Source organism: Mus caroli, unplaced genomic scaffold (assembly GCF_978045245.1).
Source record: "Mus caroli unplaced genomic scaffold, Mus_caroli_1 scaffold_18, whole genome shotgun sequence".
Lineage (NCBI taxonomy): Eukaryota > Metazoa > Chordata > Mammalia > Rodentia > Muridae > Mus > Mus caroli.
This window is the reverse complement of record NW_028227273.1, coordinates 23955204-23979732: the sequence shown is the minus strand read 5'-3', so window position 1 is coordinate 23979732 and position 24529 is coordinate 23955204. Positions and strand designations below refer to the sequence as shown.

The 24529-nt window shown below is 44.3% G+C and overlaps 1 protein-coding gene and 1 pseudogene across 3 annotated transcripts; one reads left to right on the top strand and one right to left on the bottom strand.

The window, feature by feature from the left end:
- Positions 1–133: 133 nt before the first annotated feature.
- On the bottom strand, positions 134–8361 carry LOC110312338 (myosin regulatory light chain RLC-A). 2 transcript variants are annotated; one of them, XM_029471271.2, is made up of 4 exons: positions 8105–8361; positions 2567–2765; positions 1967–2128; positions 134–649 (listed from the first exon to the last, which is right to left on the bottom strand). In XM_029471271.2, the coding sequence occupies exons 2-4, from the start codon at positions 2748–2750 to the stop codon at positions 477–479; spliced, it is 519 nt and encodes a 172-aa protein (XP_029327131.1). In that variant the 5' UTR covers positions 2751–2765; positions 8105–8361; the 3' UTR covers positions 134–476. The 2 variants fall into 2 exon arrangements, with proteins under 2 accessions (XP_029327131.1, XP_029327130.1); XM_029471270.2 differs by lacking the exon at positions 8105–8361 and adding an exon at positions 3703–3807.
- LOC110312408 (uncharacterized) lies at positions 5147–23923 on the top strand (annotated as a pseudogene). The gene is made up of 4 exons (XR_015045947.1): positions 5147–5236; positions 7710–9606; positions 9915–10071; positions 23906–23923. The product of XR_015045947.1 is annotated as an uncharacterized LOC110312408 (transcript).
- The last annotated feature ends 606 nt before the right edge of the window (positions 23924–24529 follow it).

The window sequence follows — 24529 nt, the reverse complement described above, 5'->3', positions numbered from 1 at the left end:
GGATTGCTTTAATAACACAACTGGAAGCAGTCGGACCAAACCCTGATAGGACTGTCATTCACTTGGTCCACAGTGCTTAGAGAGAAAGGCGTACGTGAAACTAAAAGTCAAGTGGCAAATAACACTAAACAACTAAGCATTTTATCAGAAAGTTTAATTATAAATCAGAAAAAATTGAGTGGATAACTTTCTCTGAAAAAATATATTGATTCTGGGCTGCAGTTATTACAAGGGACAAGACTGCCTGTAAGTTAAATGAACTTACTTTCTCATCACAATGACAGAAAGTCCCATTTCCAGTATTATAAGGTACATGTGGCCCAAAATGGCTGAGAATAAATATAAAACAAGAAAGGCAAAAAGCAGTAAAGCTAGGGCATGCATTGGGCTCCAGGAGAAAAATCTCAGAAATACCCCAATGGCAACAGGGAGCAATGGGCTGGAAGCCGCAGCAGCTCTTCAGTCATCGCAGCTCTTCAGTCATCTTTGTCTTTCGCGCCGTGCTTCAGGATGCGGGTGAACTCAATGTAGTTGAAGTTCCCCTTTTTGTCAATGGGGGCCTCTCTGTACAGCTCATCCACCTCCTCGTCTGTGAAGCGGTCGCCCATGGTGGTCAGCAGCTCCCTCAGGTAATCCTCCTGGATGGTGCCTGGAGAATAAGGAATGGAGGGTCAGAGCACCCACACTCAACTTCACAGCCTGTGTACTTCCAGCAGCCCTGGAAAGCCCAGTGCAGACAACCAGATACTTAGTGTGGTTATTCGGCTGTCTGTCTGTCTGCCCTACATCCTTGCCGTGGCTCATCAGCACAAGGCTGTACCTATCACACAAGCCAATAACAACAGGTGCCTTGTAACCTGCCACCTGACATCACTTTCATAAAACCCACACGCCAAAAATAAGGTCATTACTTACTTGCAGAACAGAAGCAGAACCCCGTGTCAGCCCTCGTTTCCTTGCTAGCACTGGGCATTTTACAGGGCTCCCCAAGCAACTTGTATGAGCAATGATTAAGAACCCTTAATACACCATAGGTTGAAAATAAATGAAACACAGGAGTTTGATCATGAGTCGACAAAGACTCTGACAACTTCCTGGTGTGTGAAATTAACACACAAAGAATACACTTCTCACAAAGTGAGCTCAACAAACAAAACAAGGTTAGAAAAGAAGCTTCAATCCTACATCATAATAAAAAAAAATCCCTAAAATCTTAGAAGTGTAGCTTTCTAGAAAGAAATCATTAGCTCCAGCCAACTCACCTGCTTAACTGCAATTGGGACTAAGGGTACAACTAAAATATACCGATCAAGCATGTGTCAAGAGATAGACACAAAAAACTTAGGGCATGGGAAGAAAGGAAAAGTGTATAGTTCTTAGGAGCCGAGAGAAAATTCTACCAAATAAATAAACAAACAAATAAAATAAAATCACGCTCATATGTACTCGTGTGAGCCTCCTTTGTGGGTGAAGACCACGTATGTGAAAATCAGAAGACAGCCAACCTACGGAGAGTCCTGAGAGCTAGAGGAGGAGACCATGCCTATGTCAGCCGCCCAGGACAACCCTGGCACTGAAGACTAGCTTAGGTGACACAGGTCATCAGCTGTCTTCTTCCTCTCTGCACACACTTGCTGAGCCACAGGCAGAAATCTTGGGAAACATGCCCATGTGCTTTCTCTTCTACTTCTGCAGAGCACTGGCATTCCTGTCGCTAACACTTTTTGTTTGTTTAGTTGTTTGTTTTTTGAGATATAGTTTTCTTATTAGCTAGCCCAAACCGATGAACCCCTCCCTGCAAACCACTGATACTCAAGGGAAAACTGGTGAGTGATGAGCACAGGCCAGAAAGCTGCAGAGAAAACCTCCACACAGTGCTGAGTGTCAATTTACTACACTTAAAAGTCACTCATATCCTGCTGCGTAACTAAAAAACAAATTTGTGATTAAAGGTTACCCAGCTTACCAATGGCTTCCTCATCAAAGCAAGCGAAGGCGTTTCTGATGACATCCTCGGGGTCAGTGCCGTTCAGCTTCTCCCCAAACATGGTGAGGAACATGGTGAAATTGATGGGGCCCGGGGCCTCGTTCATCATGGCGTCCAGGTATTCGTCAGTTGGGTTTTTTCCTGAATAAAAGGAGCCACACTTGTGATGACACTGGGAACTATACCAATTATTAATCACAGTAAACATTCTAGCAGGAAATAAAATCATTTGGGTTAACGAAGGCAAAACTGGGGGGGGGATGCCCATGTTGAGTACAGGTGTCCACAGAATCCAAGGGAGCTGCGTCTCCCTGCAGCTGGAGTCACAAGGCGACTGTGAGCTGAGTGTGCATGCGGCAACAAGCAGTGTGCACTCCTATCGCTCAGCAGTCTTTCTCTTCAGCCCTCACTCTCTCAAACCCCAAGCCACATACATGGAGGAGGAATGCACATACACAAGTCCTCCAGTCCAGTCCAGAGACAGGCACAGGAATATTTGTGTGCCCAGTAGGAAACACTGTTTCATGAAAATATGAAGGAAATTCTACATAATACATCAGCACTGCAGGTGGACATTACCCATTGATGCCAGCATGTCGTGCAGGTCCTCCTTGTCAATGAAGCCATCCCGGTTCTGGTCAATCATGTTAAAGGCCTCTTTGAACTCCTGGATCTGGGACTGGTCAAACATGGCGAACACATTGGATGTTGCGCGCTGAGGGCGCTTCTTGGTGGTCTTGGTCTTTGCCCTTTTGCTAGACATGGTGGCGGTTAAATCCTAGATGAGCAAGAATTCAAGGAGAATGAAATTAGTACCTAAGATTACTAAGTATGAATCGCAGTGTGATTAACAAAAATAAGTGGAATTGTCTTTATATACGCTTGAGACTACACAGCGCCATGCTTCGGTGGGGTGACATAACTGGGTAAAAATTTCATGCCAACAACCAAACTAAAAGGGAAAAAACTGTCTTGAACTCTGAGTTCAGTCACTCTGAAAAGTTGTAAGTTTTTTTTTTTTGTTTGTTTTTTTAAAATAAGGATTCCAATCAACATCAAGTTAAAGCAAACAACACATCAAGATTACATATTCCATACGGGGGGCACGACGGGGCTGCTAGGAAAGACTAGCTCATCTTCAGAACCTTCCCCTTGTGTAGCTCACAGCTAAATTAGCCGATCCTGTGTCAGAGGAGGGAAGCAGCAAGGCTGACTGACTGAACAGGTCAGTTAGCTAAGTTACTTGCTATGACAAACGCTATTCTTCCACATTTAGGTAACATTTCAGACTGCACCCACATGTCAGGAGTCAATGTCATTCAAGAACATTTTGATGAAAGGCTAACGTAAAAGCACGGAATGTGAAGTAAATTCACCAAGATCTAAGTCTTACAGACTTTCTAGTACTTAAGAGACGTAACGGTACTTTCCACAGCCCTGTCCTATGAACTGTAGCTGTACTCATCCACTAGATAGAACCAAAGCTGCTCTTTCGAATTCAGAACACAAGTTGTAAAGCGATTTCATTTAAAGAACACCTTAAAATCACAGATGCTATCTTTGCTCTCTAATAAATTTATCCCTGAAAATTATAATTATAAAAATATATTTTTCCCCGAAATATATTTTTTCCTGTGAACACTCAACTTTAAAACAATATAAAATGTTTGAAGTGGAGAATCCCATAGTTATCAGATAATAAAATCCTGGCATACCATTCTTCAGAGGTGAAGTGGAGATGGCAGAGTGAACAGCCCTGATCAGCAGGACTAAGACACTCCGCAGTTATATTCTCCAGGCAGGGCTAAAACAGGCACTACTGACTTCACTCTCTGACCAAGATAACAGTTTTAAAGCTTACGTTCTGAAAACAACATTCAGCCATGATCCGGCAAAGCACCATGCCCTTGCTCTAAAAATAAGACTGTGGACTGCAAAGAATGAACCGCTACCTAGATTCCAGCACCCGAAGTGACCCTAGAATGTTTCCTACGAGTTAAAAAAACAAGGCAAAACAATTTCTTACATTCTTTCCTTGATTACAACACACCAGCAGACTAAAATTATGGACACAATTAGAAAAGCTCCACTCACATAGCTTTTTATCTAAATCAGGTTTCAGATTTAATAGGATAGCTTAAGTGGATAGTCAGCCACAACTCCAGTTATCTACCAGAGTTAGGTAGTAGAGTGGAATGACTCTAGAAAGATGCAATGCAAGGCAATTATATAGTCTCGAATGTCTACTTTTCCTTATCCTTTGAGACTGTCTTTCTAACCTACTGTACCACTCATGAGTGCGCAATGTCACCCAAACGTCCTCTGGAGGCTGCACGCCTCACTTACAGGCTGTATTCCTCACTTCTGAGCTAAATGGTTTAACCACCAGGCCACGTGGAGAACATCATGGCTGTCTCTTAAATGGCTCAAGAAGGGGCAGACAGTACACATATATACTAGTTCACATCTTTAATATTTTAAGCACTGCATGCCTTTGCAAGTCAAAAATCATCTTCAAAAATAGCCTGTTGTATATGGCAATGCTGACTTCCTTCTCCCACTGACCCTAGAATGTCAGGTATTTGAAAAACTGAGGGGCTGGAGAGATGGCTCGGTGATTAAGAGCACCGACTCTTCCAAAGGTCCTGAGTTCAAATCCCAGCAACCACATGGTGGCTCACAACCATCCGTAACAAAAATCTGATGCCCTCTTCTGGAGTGTCTGAAGACAGCTACAGTGTACACACATATAATAAACAAACAAACAAATAAATCAAAAAAAAAAAAAAAGAAAGAAAAACTGATGAGGATCACAGATCAAATAGCTGAGGAAGGTGCATTTTTTTTTTAATCTACAAAATTCTCATGTAAAAACTACATTTGATGGGGGAATTCTTAAACTTCCTTTGTAAAATGCTTCAAATGTTAAAAGTAACATGTAATTTTTATTATTTCCTATTACCTAAAGCATGCATTTAAAAATTAGTAAACACATTATAAGCAGCGGAAGAGAGGTTTTATTCAGCATTAGCAACAGCTTCAAGCAGAGCTTTGGCTTATCCCATACTTAATTCAACTGTAGTAGGACCAGCTAATTATATTAATGTACATTTAAAAGTGTAAAGCGCGTATGTAACCTATCCACACAGCAGGAAAGGAATGCAGTACAATGATTGGTCCGACTTGGGCAATGAGCTACATACTTCCCATTCCAGAGCAGTGACTCTCAAGTTAAAACAAGGCATAAAGGTAATGAAAATGTGAAGCGGGTGGTGAATGCTTTAACCCCAGCACTGGGAGGCAGCCGAGGATGCACAGTGAGACGTGATCATTAAACACTTAAGAAACACTTAAGAGTTCAGAATGGCTCCCTTCTTTCTAAGGCTCAGAGAGGAGACTACAAATCCGGTCACTATCACTTGGAAGTGACAATATCACTGTCTGTAGAATCAAGATCAGATGTTTGTCATACTTCAAGAAGCTAATTCTGTCCCAGCACCTGGGAGGCAGAGGGAGGTGGATTTCTGAGTTCAAGGCCAGCCCGGTCTACAGAGTGAGTTCCAGGACAGCCAGGGCTACACAGAGAAACCCTGTCTCCAAACAAACAAACAAACAAACAAAAAAAGAAGCTAATTCTGTCCAAATCTGGTAATATGTATGATGCTGGGCCTCAACTCTTTCAAGATGACATTGACTCACAGGTCTGTCTCCCACACAGAAACCTGGAGCTTCACAGCCATGACACAGCCAAATGTCCACCTACCCCAAACAACACCAACCTACAAACATGGGAGAAAAGGAAATATCCGAAATTTTAGTGGAGATTCGCTTTCGTCACCTTTGGATACAACTTTTGCACTTCAGATGTTAAAATCTTAAAAGATCTCTGAAGAGCTATAATATATTTTATACGCCACTGAAAGACTCTTAATAACACTCCTCTGTAGAGTCGACTTAGCCCCCTCGACAGGCAAGAGAAACTCTAATCTCTCTGTTCAAGCTCAGGTAAAGGAGCACGGTGACGGCAGAGGGAATCTTTGAGAGTGGCTCTGTTCTCTTTGCTGTAGTTCTAAATAACGTGAAGCTGTAAAATAATCCTTAAGTTAGTTTAAAAAGAGCAAAGTAAAACTGCAAATGTTAGGGTCATGGCAGGATCACCCGAGGGCCTCACTCTGAAGGCTTTGTGAAAGATCTTTGGTATGAGACTGGCTGGCTGGCCTTCCAGAGAACAGCAGAAAGTTTCAGATCATCACCAGAGAAGGGAGGGCAAGGGTGGCCAAGGTAGTTTCTATTCACAGATGGCAATGAGTATAACCTTGTTTTAAACCAAGACAGAGCCAGGCGTGGTGGCGCACGCCTTTAATCCCAGCACTCGGGAGGCAGAGGCAGGTGGATTTCTGAGTTCGAGGCCAGCCTGGTCTACAGAGTGAGTTCCAGGACAGCCAGGGCTATACAGAGAAACCCTGTCCCGAAAAACCAAAAAAAAACAAAAACAAAACAAAACAAAAAAAAAACCAAGACAGTGCATGGTGTATGGTGTGGGTTATTTGCTTTGCAGTTCTGCCTCATGTATGCCAGGTAAGCGCTCTGCCACTGAGCTGCAACCTGGCCCAAGAATAAGTGACAGCCTCATGCTTAAGGAAGACATCAGACTGTGAAACAGCTGTGGAGAGGCTTTCTCCACATGCCAAGGGCAACCAGATTTTACAGAATCTTTACAAATGTAGACTTTATAGAAACTTTGGTACTTAAGTTTTGAAAAAGCTAAAGCTGGTGTGATGGCTGGTAACTGGATTTATAATCCTAACCCTGGAAGTAGGAAGACCATCTTAAGTTCCAGGCCAGCATGGGCTAAAAGGAGACCCTACCCAAACTAACAAACAAATCAATAACAACAACAAAAGAGCAGCCTATGAAACTTCTTAAGTAGGACTAAGCCATACAAAGATATACATGAGATTGCCTAAATTAAATAGTAGAATCTCACGTGCCTAAACTTTTAATAGATGTAAAAGATAGAAATTCTTAACAGAACATCTAAGCTAAGCATACTTAGTTAATACCTTTTAATAAAAAAGCTCTCTTAAAACTAGTAAATATATCCTTCCAAATACTCCCATTTCAAAACCTCAGGTATTTGGCCTGCTTCGAAATCCAGATCAAATCTCTTATTATTTAATCAGTGCGTTTCTTACAAGATGAGATGTGGGGGAGGGGGATAGACTCAGTTTTTAAAAGTTGGTATTTCAGTTTCAAGGAAAACCAAATCTTTGTTTCTTAGGCACACTTCCGGTTGACAGTCAGCTTGGATCTTCCCACAGCCACACCCAAAAGTTTTGAGCACCTTTTAAAAGTCATTAGTCGCCATGATCGACTTGTCATCTACACCTCACTTTTGAAGACAAAATACCTTTCTAATTAATCCTCATCAAAGGCCATCCAGAAAAAATGAAAATATCAGCAATTTTAGTGAAGATTCGCTTTCGTCACCTTTTGATACAACGTCTGCACTTCTTAAAAGATCTCTAAAGATCTGTAATATATTTTATACGCCTACTGAAAGACTCTTAATAACACTCCTCTGTAGAGTCGACTTAGCCCCCTCGACAGGCAAAAGAAACTCCAAATCTCCTCTCTGTTCAAATACCGCTTTAAAAAGTTCTACTTAGAGGGGCACACACTAGAGTTGTAAATCTGAACAGGGTCTTGCTACTACACATAGCCGCGCAGCTGCGACGACAGTTGCCGAGGGTGGCGGTGCTATCTTACGGTTTTATCCGCACACTCCTTCGATCCGGGCAAGTTTACGTTAGCAACTCCACAGAGCTCCCGAGTCAGCTCTCTGGGGCTCTCTGGTTTCGCGGGGAGGGAGGCAAGGATCCAAGGCGCGCGGCGCCGGCGAGCTAAGCAACATTTCCCAAGTTCCAAGTGTGGGAAGCAGAGCGGGGTCTGCGCCCCGGTCGCCCCCGGTTCTCCCCCGGCTCCCGCAGGCACACCTGCCCAGGTACGCTCCCCGAGCCGCGGCTCCCGCCGGTCCCCGCCGCCCCGCGGGGACACCTTCCCCGGCCGGGCCGGACCGAGCCGCTCCGGCCCCGCGCCGCGGCCAGCACCACTCACCCTGCTCAGCCGCGAGAACCTAAAGTGAGCGTCTCCGCGAAGCTCCGCCGCCGCCGCCGCCCTCCCAGACTTTCTAACTTTCCAGCCCCCGGAGTACGGCCACTTCCGGCCTCCGCTCGCGAACCGGAAGGAAGCCTGGCGGCCATGCTCCTCCGCCTCGGTGCGCCAGCCCGGACGGGAGGGGGCGCCTCGGGGAAGGTGACAGAGCAGATGGCAGGCGTGGGGCGCCGACGGGGAGTCCGGGACGCGGAGTAGAGCTTAAAGAATCCTGTGGCGGGTCTCTCGGTCTAATCACCGGCTCTTCCTCTTTCTCCCGTCTCTTTTTGAATTGTGATTCTGCGCCCTCCCCCCTGTCAGCAGATGGTTGCGCCTGGCCCGGAGCTCTCCCACCGCCCGCATTCCAGAGCGCGGCGAGAGGCGGGGACCCCCGTCTAAGTCCTTTTAGGGCAATTGAGGAGCCGGGCCGCGGACGTCACGTGACTGGCCTTGGCCCCGCCCCCAGAGCCCGGGGCCTCCCCTCGCCCCGCATCTGGAGCGCGCCTGCGCAGGAAGCTAGGATGACTCACCGTCTAGGTCAGCGCCTCTGGGTCTAGGCAGCGACTTGAAAAGTATGAAATCTTTTTTTATGGAGTTCCTCACGCTTCCCACGCGGGAGGAAACACTGAAGTTTCAGCGCCACCGCCGCGCTGTCTCTTTGGTCTACTTAAGAGTTCATGAATTCAATATCGATTGCCCTCTTCCCAAACGTTCTCTGGAACTTTCTACAAGAGTCCCCTTTTACCCTGATGGTGACTCCTGCTTGCTCCACCTATGTCGCTCGAGGGTGAATGATGTAATTGGAGTAAAGTGCTGGACCAGTTTACCCGCTGGGTCTCCTTGCGTGGAGCAGCTGCTAACAATAGTTCTTATTTAAAGGAAGAGAGATTACTACGAGCCTGGAGAGGTATCCCCAAGACTGGATGTTTTCTTCAAGAAACATTCCTCCCATTAATCAGTGATATGGTTTGAAGTTAACTCAAAAGCAGAGCCGCTGAGGGGGAAAATGTCCTAATCCTACAGATGTCAGAAACAAAATTTTTCTCCCTTTGATACTTGTAAAAATACAAATAACTGGGTACTTCATCTCCAGCTCCCTACACCAAGGTCTTTAAGAGTGGGTTCTTCATCTTCAGGGACTTTAAGGGGTCCAACATGACTTTTAAGGAAGACTGGGGACACATCTGGTGGCTGGCTATGACAGTACAAACTCAGAGGTCTGAGCAGTCAGAGACCATAGATTCTGAGGCAGTGCAGCAATGCCCTAACACCTCCACGAGGAGGTAGCCTGTCACCCTGGAGAGCTTAGGTCTTCCTCAGCTCCCTGCCCAGGAGAACACCAAAACCCCTTTCCAGAATGAGGACATGGCATTATCCGTCCCACCTCAGTTGGAAAACGGCACCTTGTTGCTTCTCTAGGAGCTGCCTGATATGTCCTTGCCAAATGAACCAATAGGTTTAGACTGGTAAGTGCTGTGGCGGTGGTGGTGGTGGGGCTCTGGCTTGCCCGGTTTAAAATGAACAGTTGCTACCTCGGGACTGGGTTGTGGGATGGAAGAGAAAGGGCGGAGATCTACAGGAAACAAATATGAATAGGTTACAGAAGAGCAAATAAACTTACCTGGGGACTAGTGGAAGATGTCCCAGAGGGCAATTGGGCCGATTCTAGGAGTTAATAGAGGAAAGAGAGAGAAATGTGTCAGGTCCTCTGGAGGGGCAAAGAACCCAGCTCATATGAAATTGGTTTCTGTTCACCCTGTATTCATTCCCATAGATAACCATGGATATATCAAATCAAGGTGGAAAAAGAACTCTGCATAGTCTAATGTCTGATATGAAATTCTAATGATTACACCCACTTCTGAAGGCCTCTGACACTGGCGGCGTACCTGTTCTTTTGTAACCTAACGGAACTCTTCATGAAACAGCAGGTGAGTCCTTTTTATTCCAAGTTTGACAGTTTGGGTTCTGCACCCCATCTTTCCTTTAGCAAGCTGTGTAACTCGGAGAGCAAGTCCCTGGGTTGGCCTGAGGCCTAATTTTCTGATATCCCTCCAGGCCACCTTACAAGGCTTTCTGGTGAAATGAGATCATTTACAATTTCAGTTATTTCTTTTGTGTCTATGGATATTCAACTGCATGTACATCTACACACCAGAAGAGGGCATCAGATCCCATATATGTGGGTGCTGGGAATTGAAGCCAAAACCTCTGAAAGAACAGCCAGTACTCTTAACTGCTAAGCTACCTCTCCAGCTCCTCGCTTACTGTGGTGGTTTGAATGTGCTTGGCACAGGGAGGGAGTGGCACTATTAGCAGGTAAGACCTAGTTGGAGTAGGTGTGGCCTTGTTGGAGGAAGTTTATCACTGTTGGGGTAGGCTTTGAGTCGCCTATGCTCAGGCTCCACCTAATGTGGAAAGGCAGTCTCCTCTAGCTACCTGCAGAGGACAGTCTCTCCTGGATGCCTTCAGATCCAGGCTCTTGGCTCCTTCAGCACAGTGTCTGCCGGGATGCTGCCATGACGATAAGGGACTGAACCTCTGAAACTGTAAGCCAGCCCAATTAAATGTTGTCCTTGGTCATGGTGTCTCTTCACAATAAATCCCAAACTAAGACACTTATAACTTTAAAAGAAGATTTCTCGGAGCTGGTGAGATGGCTCAGCGGGTAAGAGCACTGACTGCTCTTCCAATGGTACTGAGTTCAAATCCCAGCAAACACATGGTGCAACCACCCATAATGAGATCTGATATCCTCTTTTGGTGTATCTGAAGACAGCTACAGTGTACTTATTTATAATAATATTTAAATCTTTGGGCCAGAGCGAGCAGGAACTGAGCAAGAGGGGTTGACAAGAGCAGGCAGAGGTCCTAAATTCAATTCCCAACAGCCAGATGAAGGCTCACAACTCTCTGTACAGCTACAGTGTGTACTCATATGCATAAAATAAATAAATAAATCTTTTAAAAAAATGATTTTTCAAGAGTGGCTTTTAAACGCTATCTATGGGCTTGTGTGTGTATGTGGTGGGTGGTATGGTATACATGGTATCTGTAACTCATTGTGCAGGTGCACACACTGTGCATTAGCATGCAAATGGAGCAAGATGTCTGATGTCTTCCTCTACCACTCTGTCTCTTCCTGAATCAGAAGCTCCCTGTTTGTACTAGGCAGGCTGGCCAGCAGGCCTGGAGAGTCCTCCCACCCCCGCCCACCACCCCTGCTCCCCTGCCCGCGTCTTCCCATCACTGTTGCAGTTATAGGCACGTCAGCCATTTCCCCAACTTCTAATGGCTTTCAGAGTTTTAGCTGAAACTTATAGTAGGAAATTTATATAAGGGCTGGCAAGATGGCTCAGCCTGCCACCAGATCTAGTGACCCAAGTTAAATTCCTGGGACCCACATGGCAAAAGGAGAGAACTAACTTCTACAAGCTGTCCTTTGGCACAGCCATGTAGGAAAGGCTGTGGCAGAACAATGAGTTATCTGGAGGTGGTCCATCATTTTGCATGACTGTTTTGGGTGCACTCTGGAGAGGCATGGACTCAGAGACTTCATCCCAGGATGGCTTCTTGCTGCTGATGTGCCTTTCCTGCCACTATTACATAGCCTAGTGATTCCTGGGCATCAGCCCACCCTACTGGACAAATTTCCTGAAGATCAATATGAAGATGTACTTTCATGTAATAATGCTGTTTAGACCAATTTCATAATTCCTGATAATGATTTTCTAGAACTCCTGAACTGATTCAAGTATCTTTTTTTTTTTAATTTTTTTTTCTTTAAGATTTATTTATTTATTATATGTAAGTACACTGTAGCTGTCTTCAGACATTCCAGAAGAGGGCGCCAGATCTCGTTGCTGATGGTTGTGAGCCACCATGTGGTTGCTGGGATTTGAACTCTGGACCTTTGGAAGAGCAGTCGGGTGCTCTTACCCACTGAGCCATCTCACCAGCCCCCTGATTCAAGTATCTTTAAGCCCCGAGTAGAATAAAAATCTACAAATAGAGTTCGGTGTCACAAGCATGAAAATTGCACTAGGAAGAAAAAGAGGCTTGGGGCATATTTGAGATCAAGGGAAAGCAGTCATTCTAGGTCAGGCCCAAGGATGAAGCCACAGGTGTGCACTATGATAAAGCAAGGCTATGGGAAACTGTGGCTTTGAACTTATAATGAGTTTATAGAATAAACACTACTTTGAACTTACTATCAACATCTTTCTGTAACTCCCTTTTGTTACAAAAAGGTTTTATCTTTGAGATAATTTTATAAAGAATTTTTGTCTAAGAAGCTATAAAAGGGCTGAGAGAAAAGCAAAGTGTGGCTGTTGGGGCTCTCTGCTCCATCCACCAAATGTGTATATATGTCTCTCTGTATGTATGTATGTATGTACAATATGTCTCTGTGTATATATGTTTGTCTATTTAAATGCATCTGCATATATACATATATAGGCATATGAGTATGTATATAAGTGTGCACATGCACATATGAAATGAATGGAACTGGTGGTTTGGGCCTGGCCAAGTGTGTGTGTGTGTGTGTGTGTGTGTATACACATGCACATGACTTTTTCTCTATCCTTTTCTTTCTCCCTGTCTCATGAATAGTTAATGAGCTCCAAGCCTCTCCAAGCTAGCAAGTGGCTCTTGAGTTAAAGGGCCCAAGTAATTTTCTTTCCTACTCCCCCCCACTGCTTTCAGCAGGAGTCATTTGCCAGAAGTCATCAGCTTTTGGCGTCAGAATAGCAAGGGAGAGGTAATTGTCAGAAGTCACCATCTTCTGGGCCATCTCGTGTTCCACCTCGGTAGCTGAAAGTCAAGGCTGGACCCTGACTGTCCACTGACACACACCCACAAAAATGAAGCCGTAACAATTACAATAAAAAGATGGGCATCCCTAAACAATACGTGTCTGTGATGCTTAGCAAGTTTTCCTTTTCTATTTAAAATCTCTATTCATTCACAGGCCAGGCAGCTCAAATAACGAGAATTTGTTTTCCACTCTGTGGAGGCTGAAAAGTCCAATGTGAAGGATCTGGTTGGTTCACTTCTTGCTAAAACCATCTTTACGGTCACAGACAGCCACCTCCTTGCCCTGTCCTACATGGCAGAGAGTGCTTTCCTTTCTTCCTGTGCGTCCTAGCTGATGAGTGCCTTACCCTATGGTCTGTCTAAATTTTTTTTATCTCCTAAGGACCTCTCTCCAAATCACATCCAAGTCCCACTAAAACGTAAGTTCATATTCCGCCAGTGCTGGGGTTCTCAGGAGCCAGGGAGGAAGGCGTGCAGACTTTGCTGGGGTTCTCAGGAGCCAGGGAGGAAGGCGTGCAGACTTTGCCTCTGAGGAAACATTTGTCAGGAGACATCCTGCGTCTTCATAACCAGAGGGCTGCTTCTAGCCACTAGAGAGAAGTTAGAGATGCTGCCTGAAGGGCTGAGGTGGAGAAACCACAATAACCACTGATTTGGGGGCTCAGTATTAAGTGATGGTTTGGGGGTACTATGAGTACCAAGTGACAGGACAGTTGTTTTCTGAGGTCAGGTCTAAAGAGAGAAAAGGAGCTAAAGTTACCATGTGCCCAGCACGTGCCAGGTATTTGTGTAACATTTAATTCTCACCACAGCCCTGTGGGGCCTGAAGACACTATTATTTGCTTTTCTTACACAAGCTGAGATTCAAGATACTTCAGTTACTTGCACAGGTTCTCTTAATAGTCATATAAAAAGCCAAAAGTGTAAGTTATGTCTTTGATTTTCCAAGGATAGGTGATAAATCCCACCCCTGCTCCTCTAATTATTTATGAATATCAACAAATATCTGGTAATTACTTACTTGGGTGCATATAGCTAGTTAGCACAATTGAGAAACCTATGTATTTTATTTTTTAAAAAAATCTTAAGTGTGTGTTTCTGTGTTTGTGTATGTATGTATGTATTTCTTATGTCTCTCTCTCTCTGTGTGTGTGTGTGTGTGTGTATGACTCTCTCTTTGTGCCTCTCTCTCTCTGTGTATATCTTTCTCTGTGTATGTCTCTGTGAGTGTCTCTGTGTGTGTATGTCTCTCTCTCTCTCTCTGTATGACTGTGTGTGTATGTATGACTCTGTGTATGTCTCTATGTATATGTATGTGTGTATATATGACTCTCTGTGTATGTCTCTCTGTGTATGTGTGTATATGTCTCTATATGTGTATCTGTGTTTGTGTGTGTGTATCTGTCTGTCTGTGTGTGTATGTCTGTGTTTGTGTGTATGTCTGTGTTTGTGTATGTCTGTGTTTGTGTATCTGTGTGTGTGTGTGTGTGTGTGTGTGTGCATGTGTCAAAAGACAAGCTGTGGGAATCAGTTCTCTTCTTTTACCATATGGGTCCCGGGCTGAAGTTTCATCCACCAGGCTTTTACCCCCTTAGCTACCTGACTGGCTTGATTACTTTTGATTTTTGTTGTATATAAGAAACTGTTGAATGGGGCTAGAGAGATGGTTTGGTGGTTAAGAGCATTGACTGCTCTTCCAGAGGTCCTGAGTTCAATTCCCAGCAACCACATGGTGGCTCACAACCATCTGTAATGGGATTTGATGCCCTCTTTTAGTGTGTCTGAAGACAGTTACAGTATACTCATATACATAAAATAAGCAAATAATTCTTTTTTTTTTTTAAAAGAAAGAAACTGTTGAATGTTGAGAAATACGGGCGTCCATTCTTGTTTTTCTTTTGAGATATGGCCTCATGTGGTCCCAGGCTGGATTCAGACTCCATGAACAGCTGTGGATCACCTTGAACCCCTCATCCCCCTGACTTTCCCTCCTGAGGGCTGGGGTTACAGTGTGTGCCATGGAGCTGTTTTTATGCCACTGTGGGAACTGAAATGACTTCATGCATAGCGGGCAAGCACTAATAACTGAGCCACCTCCAGCTCCGTCAGTTTGGTTTTAACAACGTACATTTTAATTCCTTATAGGTGAGGTATGACTCTCTCTCTCTGTATGTGTGTGTGTGTGTGTGTGTGTGTATGATGTAACAATGAGCTTTAATCTATTAGTCCAGGAAGACTGTAGGAGGAGCTCCTGTCTTTTAAGTGGAGAGAATGTTTAACTCAATCTGTCTGATAATTAGACTTGGAGCACCAGAGCTACAAATAGACTACAAAGAGTGTATTAAAAGTGTATAGAAAAAAATCAACATGAATGAAGAATTTCTGGTTTTTAAAATGTAGTCAATATTTTTTCTTAAAATTTTTTTATATTTACTTTATGTGTAAATGTTTTGCTTGCATGTATGTATGGGCCTTCGGAGGTCAGGAGTGTGTTGGATCTGCTGGAACTGGGGTTAGGGATGCCTGGAAGCCATCAGGCAGGTGCTGGGTACTGAACCTAGGTCCTCTACAAGAGTGAGCAACCATTGGTCTTAACTGCTGAGCCTTCTTTCCAGCCCCCAAACTTATTTTTTTTCAATGCAATATTATCATTGTAGTATTATATTTCAATGTAATATTGTCAATGTAATATTATCAACGTAATATTTTAATTCTTTGAAATTTTAATATATTCATACTGTGGGCTTAATTAAAATGCCTTTGAAGTCGAGGAATGATCAACAAGGTGAGAGCGTGGGAAACTGAGGCTGGGGATGTAGCACAGCTGGCAGAGTGCGTGAGAGTGCACAGCCCTGAGTTTGCTCCTCTGCACTCCATCAGCTCAGCGTGGCCATGCAGCCTGTGACTTGAGCAGTTGAGATCAGGTCACCCTTGGAGTCTAGTGCAAGGACTGGAATTCCACGTTATAATCATCTCTTATAAAATGCCTCTTGAAAGACCATGTCTCAGCACAATCTTAAAGCATTATAAATGTACAAAATTCCTCCAAACCAAACGCTACTAAGTTTAAAAGCAGAAAATTAGCCAAAGGATTAAGAAGAAGAAGAAAAAAAGATTTGGAAAAAAATTGAAACTGTGAAGGTCAATACCTGTTTTCCTAAGTGTCATAAGTAGTGAAAGACATCTTTTCTAAAGTGAAATTCAGCTGGAAAACAAAATACAGAAACTGATAGCCATGTCTAGTGGTGCAGGCCCAGACAAATGCAGGTCCTGCAGGGCTGCAGAGCAAGGCCAAGAGCAGCCCTGGGAATAACCTAGTGCTCACAATATGTTTGGCAACCAACTGCAGCTTTGTCACTCATAAACATAAGGAATGGAATCCTGTATCTTTGTTGGGGAGAGGATAAAAATTTTAAATGGCTCTAAGGTATTTTTAACACATGATTAACAACACACTAAACTATACAATACAGTGAGATACATTCTGGCATACGCCTATTCTCGTGAAAGCCATCGCCACACCCATGATAGCGAATGGTCACATCACCCCTCAGAGCGTCATGCCCCTTCGCAGAGGATCTTCCCGTTTCTCCGACCTCCCGTTCCCCAAGCCCAGGCAACCACCAGTCCTTTATGTTAGCAGAGTTTACATGAACGTGAGTTTCATGTAATGCATCGAAGTGTTACTGTTAGACAACTTATGGTTCTGCTTTCATAAGAGAGTATAAAAAGGAAAAAATTGAAATGGAGATGCTGTGTGTCTGATAGGACAAATACAAGCATTATAGCAGAACATCAAGTGTTTAATACCCTACTGCATTGATTTTTAATACACTACTGCATTTTCACCCACTCAGTGGCAAGGAACAGACGCACAGTTCAAAGAGTTCAAGAGAAAAGCTTTAGGAACCACACAAACCCAGGAGTTGAGGGTCTGGCCGCTTGCTTTCTGTCTCACGGGCCACATGGTCATTCTCTGATTGCATTGTGCCTGGCTTTGCTCGTCCTCTACCAACTGCTTTCCTCAACCACCCGGAGCTTGTGGCCCCCCAGAACTTCAGTTTGCCATGTGTCTTAGTTAGAGGTTTCCATTGCTGTGAGTAGACACCATGATGAAGGTGACTCTAACAAAGAACAGCATTTAACTGGGGCTGGCATACAGGTTTAGAGGTTCAGTCCATTGTCAAGGTGGGAGCATGGCAGCATCCAGGCAGATGTGAGGCTGGAGGAGCTGAGAGTTCTGCATCTTGATCCAAATACAAACAGAAGACTGGCTTCCACGTGGCTAAGAGGAGGGTCTCAAAGCCCACTCCCACAGTGACACACTTCCTCTCACAAAGCCACACCTTAGCAAGGCCACACCTCCAACAAGGCCACACCTCCTCCAGCAAGGCCACACCTCCTCTAACAAGGCCACACCTCCTAATAGTGAAACTCCCTTGCCAACCATATACAAACCATCACACCATGTTTTCCCTCATTCTAAATATACTCATGTCATCTCCAGGTTTAGCCCTCTTGACTTTTGTTCCTGCTACTAAGTGTTGTAACAATAGTTCCAATTCAGTTTCCAAAGAGACCCATGGAATTTAGCTTCATTTGCCTTTCTGAGCCAGTCCATATTCTGTAGGTCGTTTGCTGGTCAGGATATACATCAGGGACTTTTGGATCTGTAGCCAACCACCATCTGTGATTGGAGAGCAAGAGCCCCAGCAGGAACTGTAAGCTGAGTAGCTATGGTCAGGACAGTGTGTGTGTGTGTGTGTGTGTGTGTGTGTGTGTGTGTATGGAGAGAGAGAGAGCGAGCACAGATACAGAGTGCTGCCATACCTGTCAGAGTGGGCCTTTAGAGCATACTGGAAATAGATTTTTCTTATTTACTAATTTTGTCACTTACAGTAACTTTAGGGAGTTAGAGAAGTAGCCCTGCCTAACCTCTCTGAACTTTATTATTTTTTTTTCATTCATACTTGGGGATAATAATATCTTTCAGAGACTTGGTAAAAATAAAAAGTTAAAACAATATCTGTAAAGAACTGGTATGGTATGTAAAACACTGGTATTGTGGGTGGCCCTGGTGCTGTTTGTATTTTGATGTTAATGTCACTTTCCCAGGAAGGGCTGTCTGGAACCAGGAATGAGTCACATACTCAAGTGACTTCTTGTAAACCTTCCCCTAATAAATAAAGGAACCAATCACTGGGCGAGTAGGCGGGACTTCCTGGTTGGATGGGGAGGAGGCTGGGGAGAGATAAGGGCTTTTAGACAGGGACAGCAAGAGGACAAGATGTAGCTACCAGTGTCTCCTGGTTTAGATGGTGAATCTACCAGGATTCGCCACTGGAGGATTTAGATTTAATGTGGTTTATAAGATTAGGATTCTAGTTGTTGCCCCCAGCAATTGAATTACCATTGATTCTGAACTAAGTTTGTGTAGTGTTCTCCTCACGTGGCAGCTCGACTGATTACAGAAAGAAAGGGTACAGTGGCAAAGGGTGGGTTTGTCAGAAGTGCACCACAAAAGGCATGAGGCTGTCGTGGTAGCCACCTGCCAGTGGGAACTGAGCGAGCTGGGTGGAGAGATTTTGGAGCTGTGAGTCAGAAAGTCTCCACGAGAATGAGAAGAGGACAGCCATTGCCTGCCAGTGCCTGGCCAGCCAGCCCAACGGTGCCTTGCCAGCAATAGCATGGATTCATTTTTTAAAATATTTCCCATAACACACTGGAGTTCTCAATAATGTTGGGTGTTTATAGCAGCTTAAGAGTAATATAAAGCCGGGCAGTGGTGGCTCATGCCTTTAATCCCAGCACTTGGGAGGCAGAGGCAGGTGAATTTCTGAGTTCGAGGCCAGCCTGGTCTATAGAGTGAGTTCCAGGACAGCCAGGGCTATACAGAGAAACTCTGTCTCGAAAAACAAAACAAAACAACAACAACAACAAAATCCCACAAAGAGTGATATAAAAAATATCTACCTATAGATTGATATATCTCATATATATTTTATGTCACAGCTAAAAGGTAGCTTACCCAAGAAGAAAACCAAATAATTAAGTTTAAAAATGTACAGTCTAACAAAGAAACTTATAATGCATTTAAAAATAAATATTTCTTACATCAATTGAAGGTTTTAACAAAATAATCCAAACATTCTAACTTTTCTCTTTTGTTTTTGTTTCTGAGATAGGCTGGTTTTGAACTCATGAGCCTCCTTCTGCCACCACCTGTTACAAACACAAGTCACTACACTGGGAAACATTGTAGTATGAATGGGGTATTGAGGAATAATATAATACATTTGGTTTCTGGCACTATAGATCAACCTGATTTCTTGCAAATGGCAGTCCCATAAATCATACCCTGGAATTCATAGTACCATCTGGAAAAAGACTTCCTAAGCAAATAACTGAAAAGGAACACTTTTTAAAAAAAGATTGATATTTATGTATATGAGTACACACTGTAGCTGTACAGATAGTTGTGAACCTTCATATGGTTGTTGGGAATTGAATTTAGGACCTCTCCTCCCTCCGGCTGGCTGGGTGGTTTGTGAACCACCATGTGGTTGCTGGGATTTGAACTCAGGACCTTTGAAAGCACAGTCAGTCCTCTTACCCACTGAGCCATCTTACCAGCCCCCAAAAGGAACACTTTTATATGTACAGGCATTTATAGTTTTCTTTTTAGTTCAGAGGCCTTTGTGATTTTATAATTAAAAGAGGTGAGTTGATTTTTCCTCTTAAAAAAAAGCTTTTAAAAAAAAAAAGTATCCATGTCTCATGCCAAAGATTCTGAGGTAATTGTTCTAGAACACAGCCTGATCCTGAGCATGCTTTATAGAGCTCCCCAGGTGAGCCCGTCGAGGACCTAGGAAGGAGAGTTCCTCTTGGCCCTCCTTATCCAGGGACCTCTGAAAACACAAGAGCCAGAGAGGCTAAAAGGCCTCTCAGAAGAACACACAAGTTGCCCCCTCTCCCGACAAGTCCTGGAAATCACGTAGACTAGGTCACAAACCCCGGGGGAGTAATGCATACAGTGAGCACAGTGATGTCACCAAATGGGTGACTACAGACAGGCTAGAAAGGAGTGCATGCAGGTCCATGAGAGCCACAGGGACTGGGGTCCATACCTGCTGCTCACACAGAGCAGCAGGTATTCCTTCTGGAGTTGTTGCCTCCTTTTTGGGAGCACAGTCCTTTCTTGCCTCTCTCTGATCTACTTAGAGGCAAGTCTATCTGTTGGAAAGGTGGGGCTCTCAGCATCCAGGACTGATAGATATGTGGTGAACCGGACATGCAGAACAGTTATGAGTCATCAAGAGACTGCCCCCTTACTATCTCTCCTTTCTCACACTTTTTCCTACATTAACCATTCTGTGGTATAGACTCCGCCACTCCGGCTCACCTCTAGAGCTCTTTACCTCCCCCACCCAACATTTCATAGCCATTAAGCACACCACCCCAGCCCTTGGCACCTGCCATTCTGCTTTCTGTCCCCATGAACCTGGTTTTTGTAGACTCAGGGCATGGCGGTATAGCTGGCTGCATCTCCAGCACTAGAGACAAACACAGGGTAGATGGTAGTGAAACCTGTTCCGAGCTCTTGCTTCTCTCTCTCCATCCTGTGCCTGGCTGCCCCATAGTTCTTGTTTTTCCATCTCTTCAGTAATCCCCGCCTCCTTATCAAATGCTCATTATATGTCAAGAGCTGTGCTAGATATGGGAGCTTCTTGTCTTCGGGTAACTCGCAGTACAGGAGACAGGTGTGCTTGTGCTAGGCAAACAAAGGAGTGGCGCATGTGGAGGAACTGAGGCCTTCAAGTCTCCTAGCTTGGGGAATTGCTGTGGTTGGAAGTAAGGAGCCAAACAGAGAAATGGAGAGGGGTGGGGCTGGAGGAGTAAGGGGGTCTGATGGCCAAGATCCCCTAAACTGTGTTAAGGAGGGTAGGACCCAGGAAGGTTCTAAAGGAAGGAAGCTGAGTGAGCTCTGCCCGTGCACATCCTCAGTCCCCAGCTGCATCTCTCATTCTGCCTGGTCATTAGACCGGCTTTGCTGTGGCTCATCACACTGCACAGGCTTTGTGACAGGCTATCTCACTGCTGATGCTTGAGGGCTTCACAGCTCCCAACCACTTTGACGAATTATATCCAACATGTCTGCTGATCTGGAAAATAAATGGATTTTTGTTTACTTAGCTTGTTTGTTCTAGCTCTACTGCCTTTATGTCCAACAAGGATGAAGCCATCATTCTTCTCAAAGTGCAACATTACAAATTTTCTGTTTCTGGGAATTCAAACATCATTTGCTGACACATTAGTTAGCAATAAGGGAGACATTACTGCCCAAACCATTACTGCCCAAGTCAAGCGAAGAGACTGTCTGAATCACAGGAAGCGGGCTCAGGTGGGGAGAAAGAGAAAAGGAAAGTGACCGAGCAGACAGCTGCCTGACCTTAGTGTTTATCGGTAAAGAGGTCAGCATTCACAGAGCCTTTTATTCGCCAGTGGAGGGCAGAAGGGCATGCTGAGAGCAGGGTATGGGTCAAGGTTAAAACAGTCCAGTTACCCTCTTATCATTATAGACACAGTAGGGTATCTTATGCTATAGTAAAGGTAGTTAAGGCTCAGATATAACTTGGGACCTTCTTGTCATTTAAGATGCTGTCCCATTCGTACTTAACTCTGCCCTCCTTCCTGCAGAAGATGTTGTCTAGGAAGAGAGGTGTCAAGACTGGGGTTTGGATCGAGGGTGGTGGCAGAAGCCAAGGGTACCCCTTCACCTCTGCATAAGTACTAGTGCTGCTGGCTACTTCTGCTTGTGCAGAAGTGTTTGATCAGCCTCTGCAGGCCTAACCAACAATCCTAGGCCAGTTACACCTTAGCAGCCAAGGGCTTCTCTCCTCAAGCAAACATGGAGAGTGTGAGAGCTACTCTTGGTCGTCAACTTGATAGGAGTTAGAATCACCATAGAAATATACCTTGGGCGCATCTTTAGGGATGTTTCCAGAAAGGTTTAACTGAACAGGAAAGACTTAACTTGAATTTGGGCAGCACCGTTCTATGGTCTGGGGTCCTAGACTGAGTGAGAAGGAGAGAGCCAGCTGAGTCCCAGCATGCATCTTTCTGCTCCCTGACTGTGAACACAACGCCACCTGTGGCTTCATGATCCTGAAGCCATGCTTTTCCTGCTGACATAAATCACACCCTCGACCTGCAGACCAACCCCTACCTTCCTTCCTGAAGTTGCTTGTTTCAGGGGTTTCGGCACAGCAGTAAGAAACGTAACTAATACAGAGGGTCTGGTAAGGTTAAGGTTCCTGAGATGGAGGGAAAAACTGGAGAGAAGGAAATATAGGCAACAGAAAAGAATAGAAAGAAATGAATATTTAAATGCATGAGTGCAGCATTCCACAGACAACCGAGGCCTCCCTCTGTGAAACTGTTTGAGTTTACTGGTGGCATAGCGCCTACGGTACAGACATGGGAGTCGGCAGGACCTGAGTGGATGTTGGGACCCTGTCTTATCACATATCTGCTAGGGCTGAATCATCACAGGCTTTCTGTTTTCCAGGACCACTGACCCAGAAATCCTTCCCTTCTACCCAGTGTGGAGGGAGGTCGCCTGGGCAACTCGTAGCCTGCAGGGCCTGATGGAACACTGTGTTGGCTTCATTTTGCCAGTGCTCAGATAAATAGCTCTAATTTTAGCTCCAGATCTAGTTCAGAACTGGTTCATTTAATAACTAGGTGAAACTTGGCTCCTCATAAGAATCCTAGGCCCTGTCTTCTCTCCCTCCTGTCTTCCTCATGCCCCCCTCCCCTGTTTGCAAACCACAGCCTTTAGTGGTAACACAAACATATCTGGATTATTTTCAGGGACATTAGAGATTAAAAACATTAATAAAACAACCCCCCCCCAAAAAAACCCAAAACATACCAATGAAGGGGCATTTCAGAGGTGAGTTGTCACTCCAAGCAGTTGCCTTTTTTAGAACAAAGTGTTCCAGATCAGTTTATGAGTGAAGACGAAGCAGAAACACACACACACACACACACACACACACACACACACACAAATCAATCTAGAGACACTAGAGAGCATAGTGGGTTCAGAGCTTTAGAGGTGAATTGGTTCTTGAAGTCATTCAATAAACAGCAAGATTTGACGCCAGATACCTCAGATACCTGAGACCCCACCTCTGAACACACATACACACAGACTCACCACACACACACATATACACACAGACACATCATACATGCACATACACACATGTTCACACAATACATATACACACACGTTCACACACATACACACACTCATTATAGACATACAAATACACACACAAACACTCTCCACACACATATACACATGTTCACACACATATACACACATTCATATACATCATACACACAGACTTACCACGTACACACATTACACACTCACCACACACATACACACGTTCACACACGTACATATACACAGACATATACCTACATTCACACCCACGTACACACACTCATCACATACACAGACATATACACATGTTCACACACATACATATACACACATACACTCATCACATACACACATTCGTCACATATACTACACACACACTCACACACACACAGAGCAACTGTAAGCTAGAGAGGATACAAGCTAGTTAACGTACAAAGTATAGGTAACTCCAGCTGCAGCCTTCAAAAGAACTCATGGAACTATTCAGCTAAGATTTTTCTTATGCTTAAAGAATCTTCATTGGAGAGAGAAGGACATTTCTAACCACAGGGCACATTTCTGTCTACATCACAGTTTCTTCCCTTAGCATAACATTAGATTTCCCTTTAGTTCTGCCTTGTAAAGGTGAGGGGTTCTTTCAGGTTTACTTTTATGAAGCTCTAACCAGGATGCTTATTTCACCTGTTCTGTCACGATGTAACTGTCCCTAGGGACTTCCCATCCTGCTGCGCGGTGCTCGGCGTGCTGGGTACCACTGTGCTGCTGCATTCATTGATGGGCTGTCTAGAAATGCTTCATGAACCAAACCAAGCGGATGCAGATCTTTCTTTCTTCATGTGGTCGATATGTGAGTTTTAGTTGCGAATTAAAGCTGGCAGACTAAGGGAAGGCGTTCATAATTTTAGGTGGAACTTAGTCCTTATTCGTTTTCTTTACTTTTCGTCCCGGAACGATGCTTTCTTCATCCATCACCCCCCATACATAGAGTAACGATGTGATACTAATTACTCTGTGTCCCTCTCTAAAACGAAAGTGAGCAGGCAGAGTTCTAGGGGCTAGATGCAACTTGTACGTTTATCTTGTCTTTTAGTTCATCATTATTTTATACTCAGAAAACACTTACATTTTTCTCATCAGCTTAAAGAGAAAAATGTATATCTACCTTAAAACCAGTCATTCCTTCAAGGAAAGAAACAATCTAGAATTCTCTTTTAGGGTACAGAGGACTGGAATTATAGAATTAAGTATTTTTATAGATAGTGTGATCACAATAATCGGCAGAAAATAAACTTAAGAAAATCTCTTGGAACTATGCAAGGGAAATCTATTAACTA

Coding starts and splice junctions, on each gene's coding strand:
- LOC110312338 (XM_029471270.2), bottom strand. Junction 2,129..2,566: donor CGACATGCTGGCATCAATGG/GTAATGTCCACC, acceptor CCTTTTATTCAG/GAAAAAACCCAACTGACGAA. Junction 650..1,966: donor CTTTGATGAGGAAGCCATTG/GTAAGCTGGGTA, acceptor CTTATTCTCCAG/GCACCATCCAGGAGGATTAC.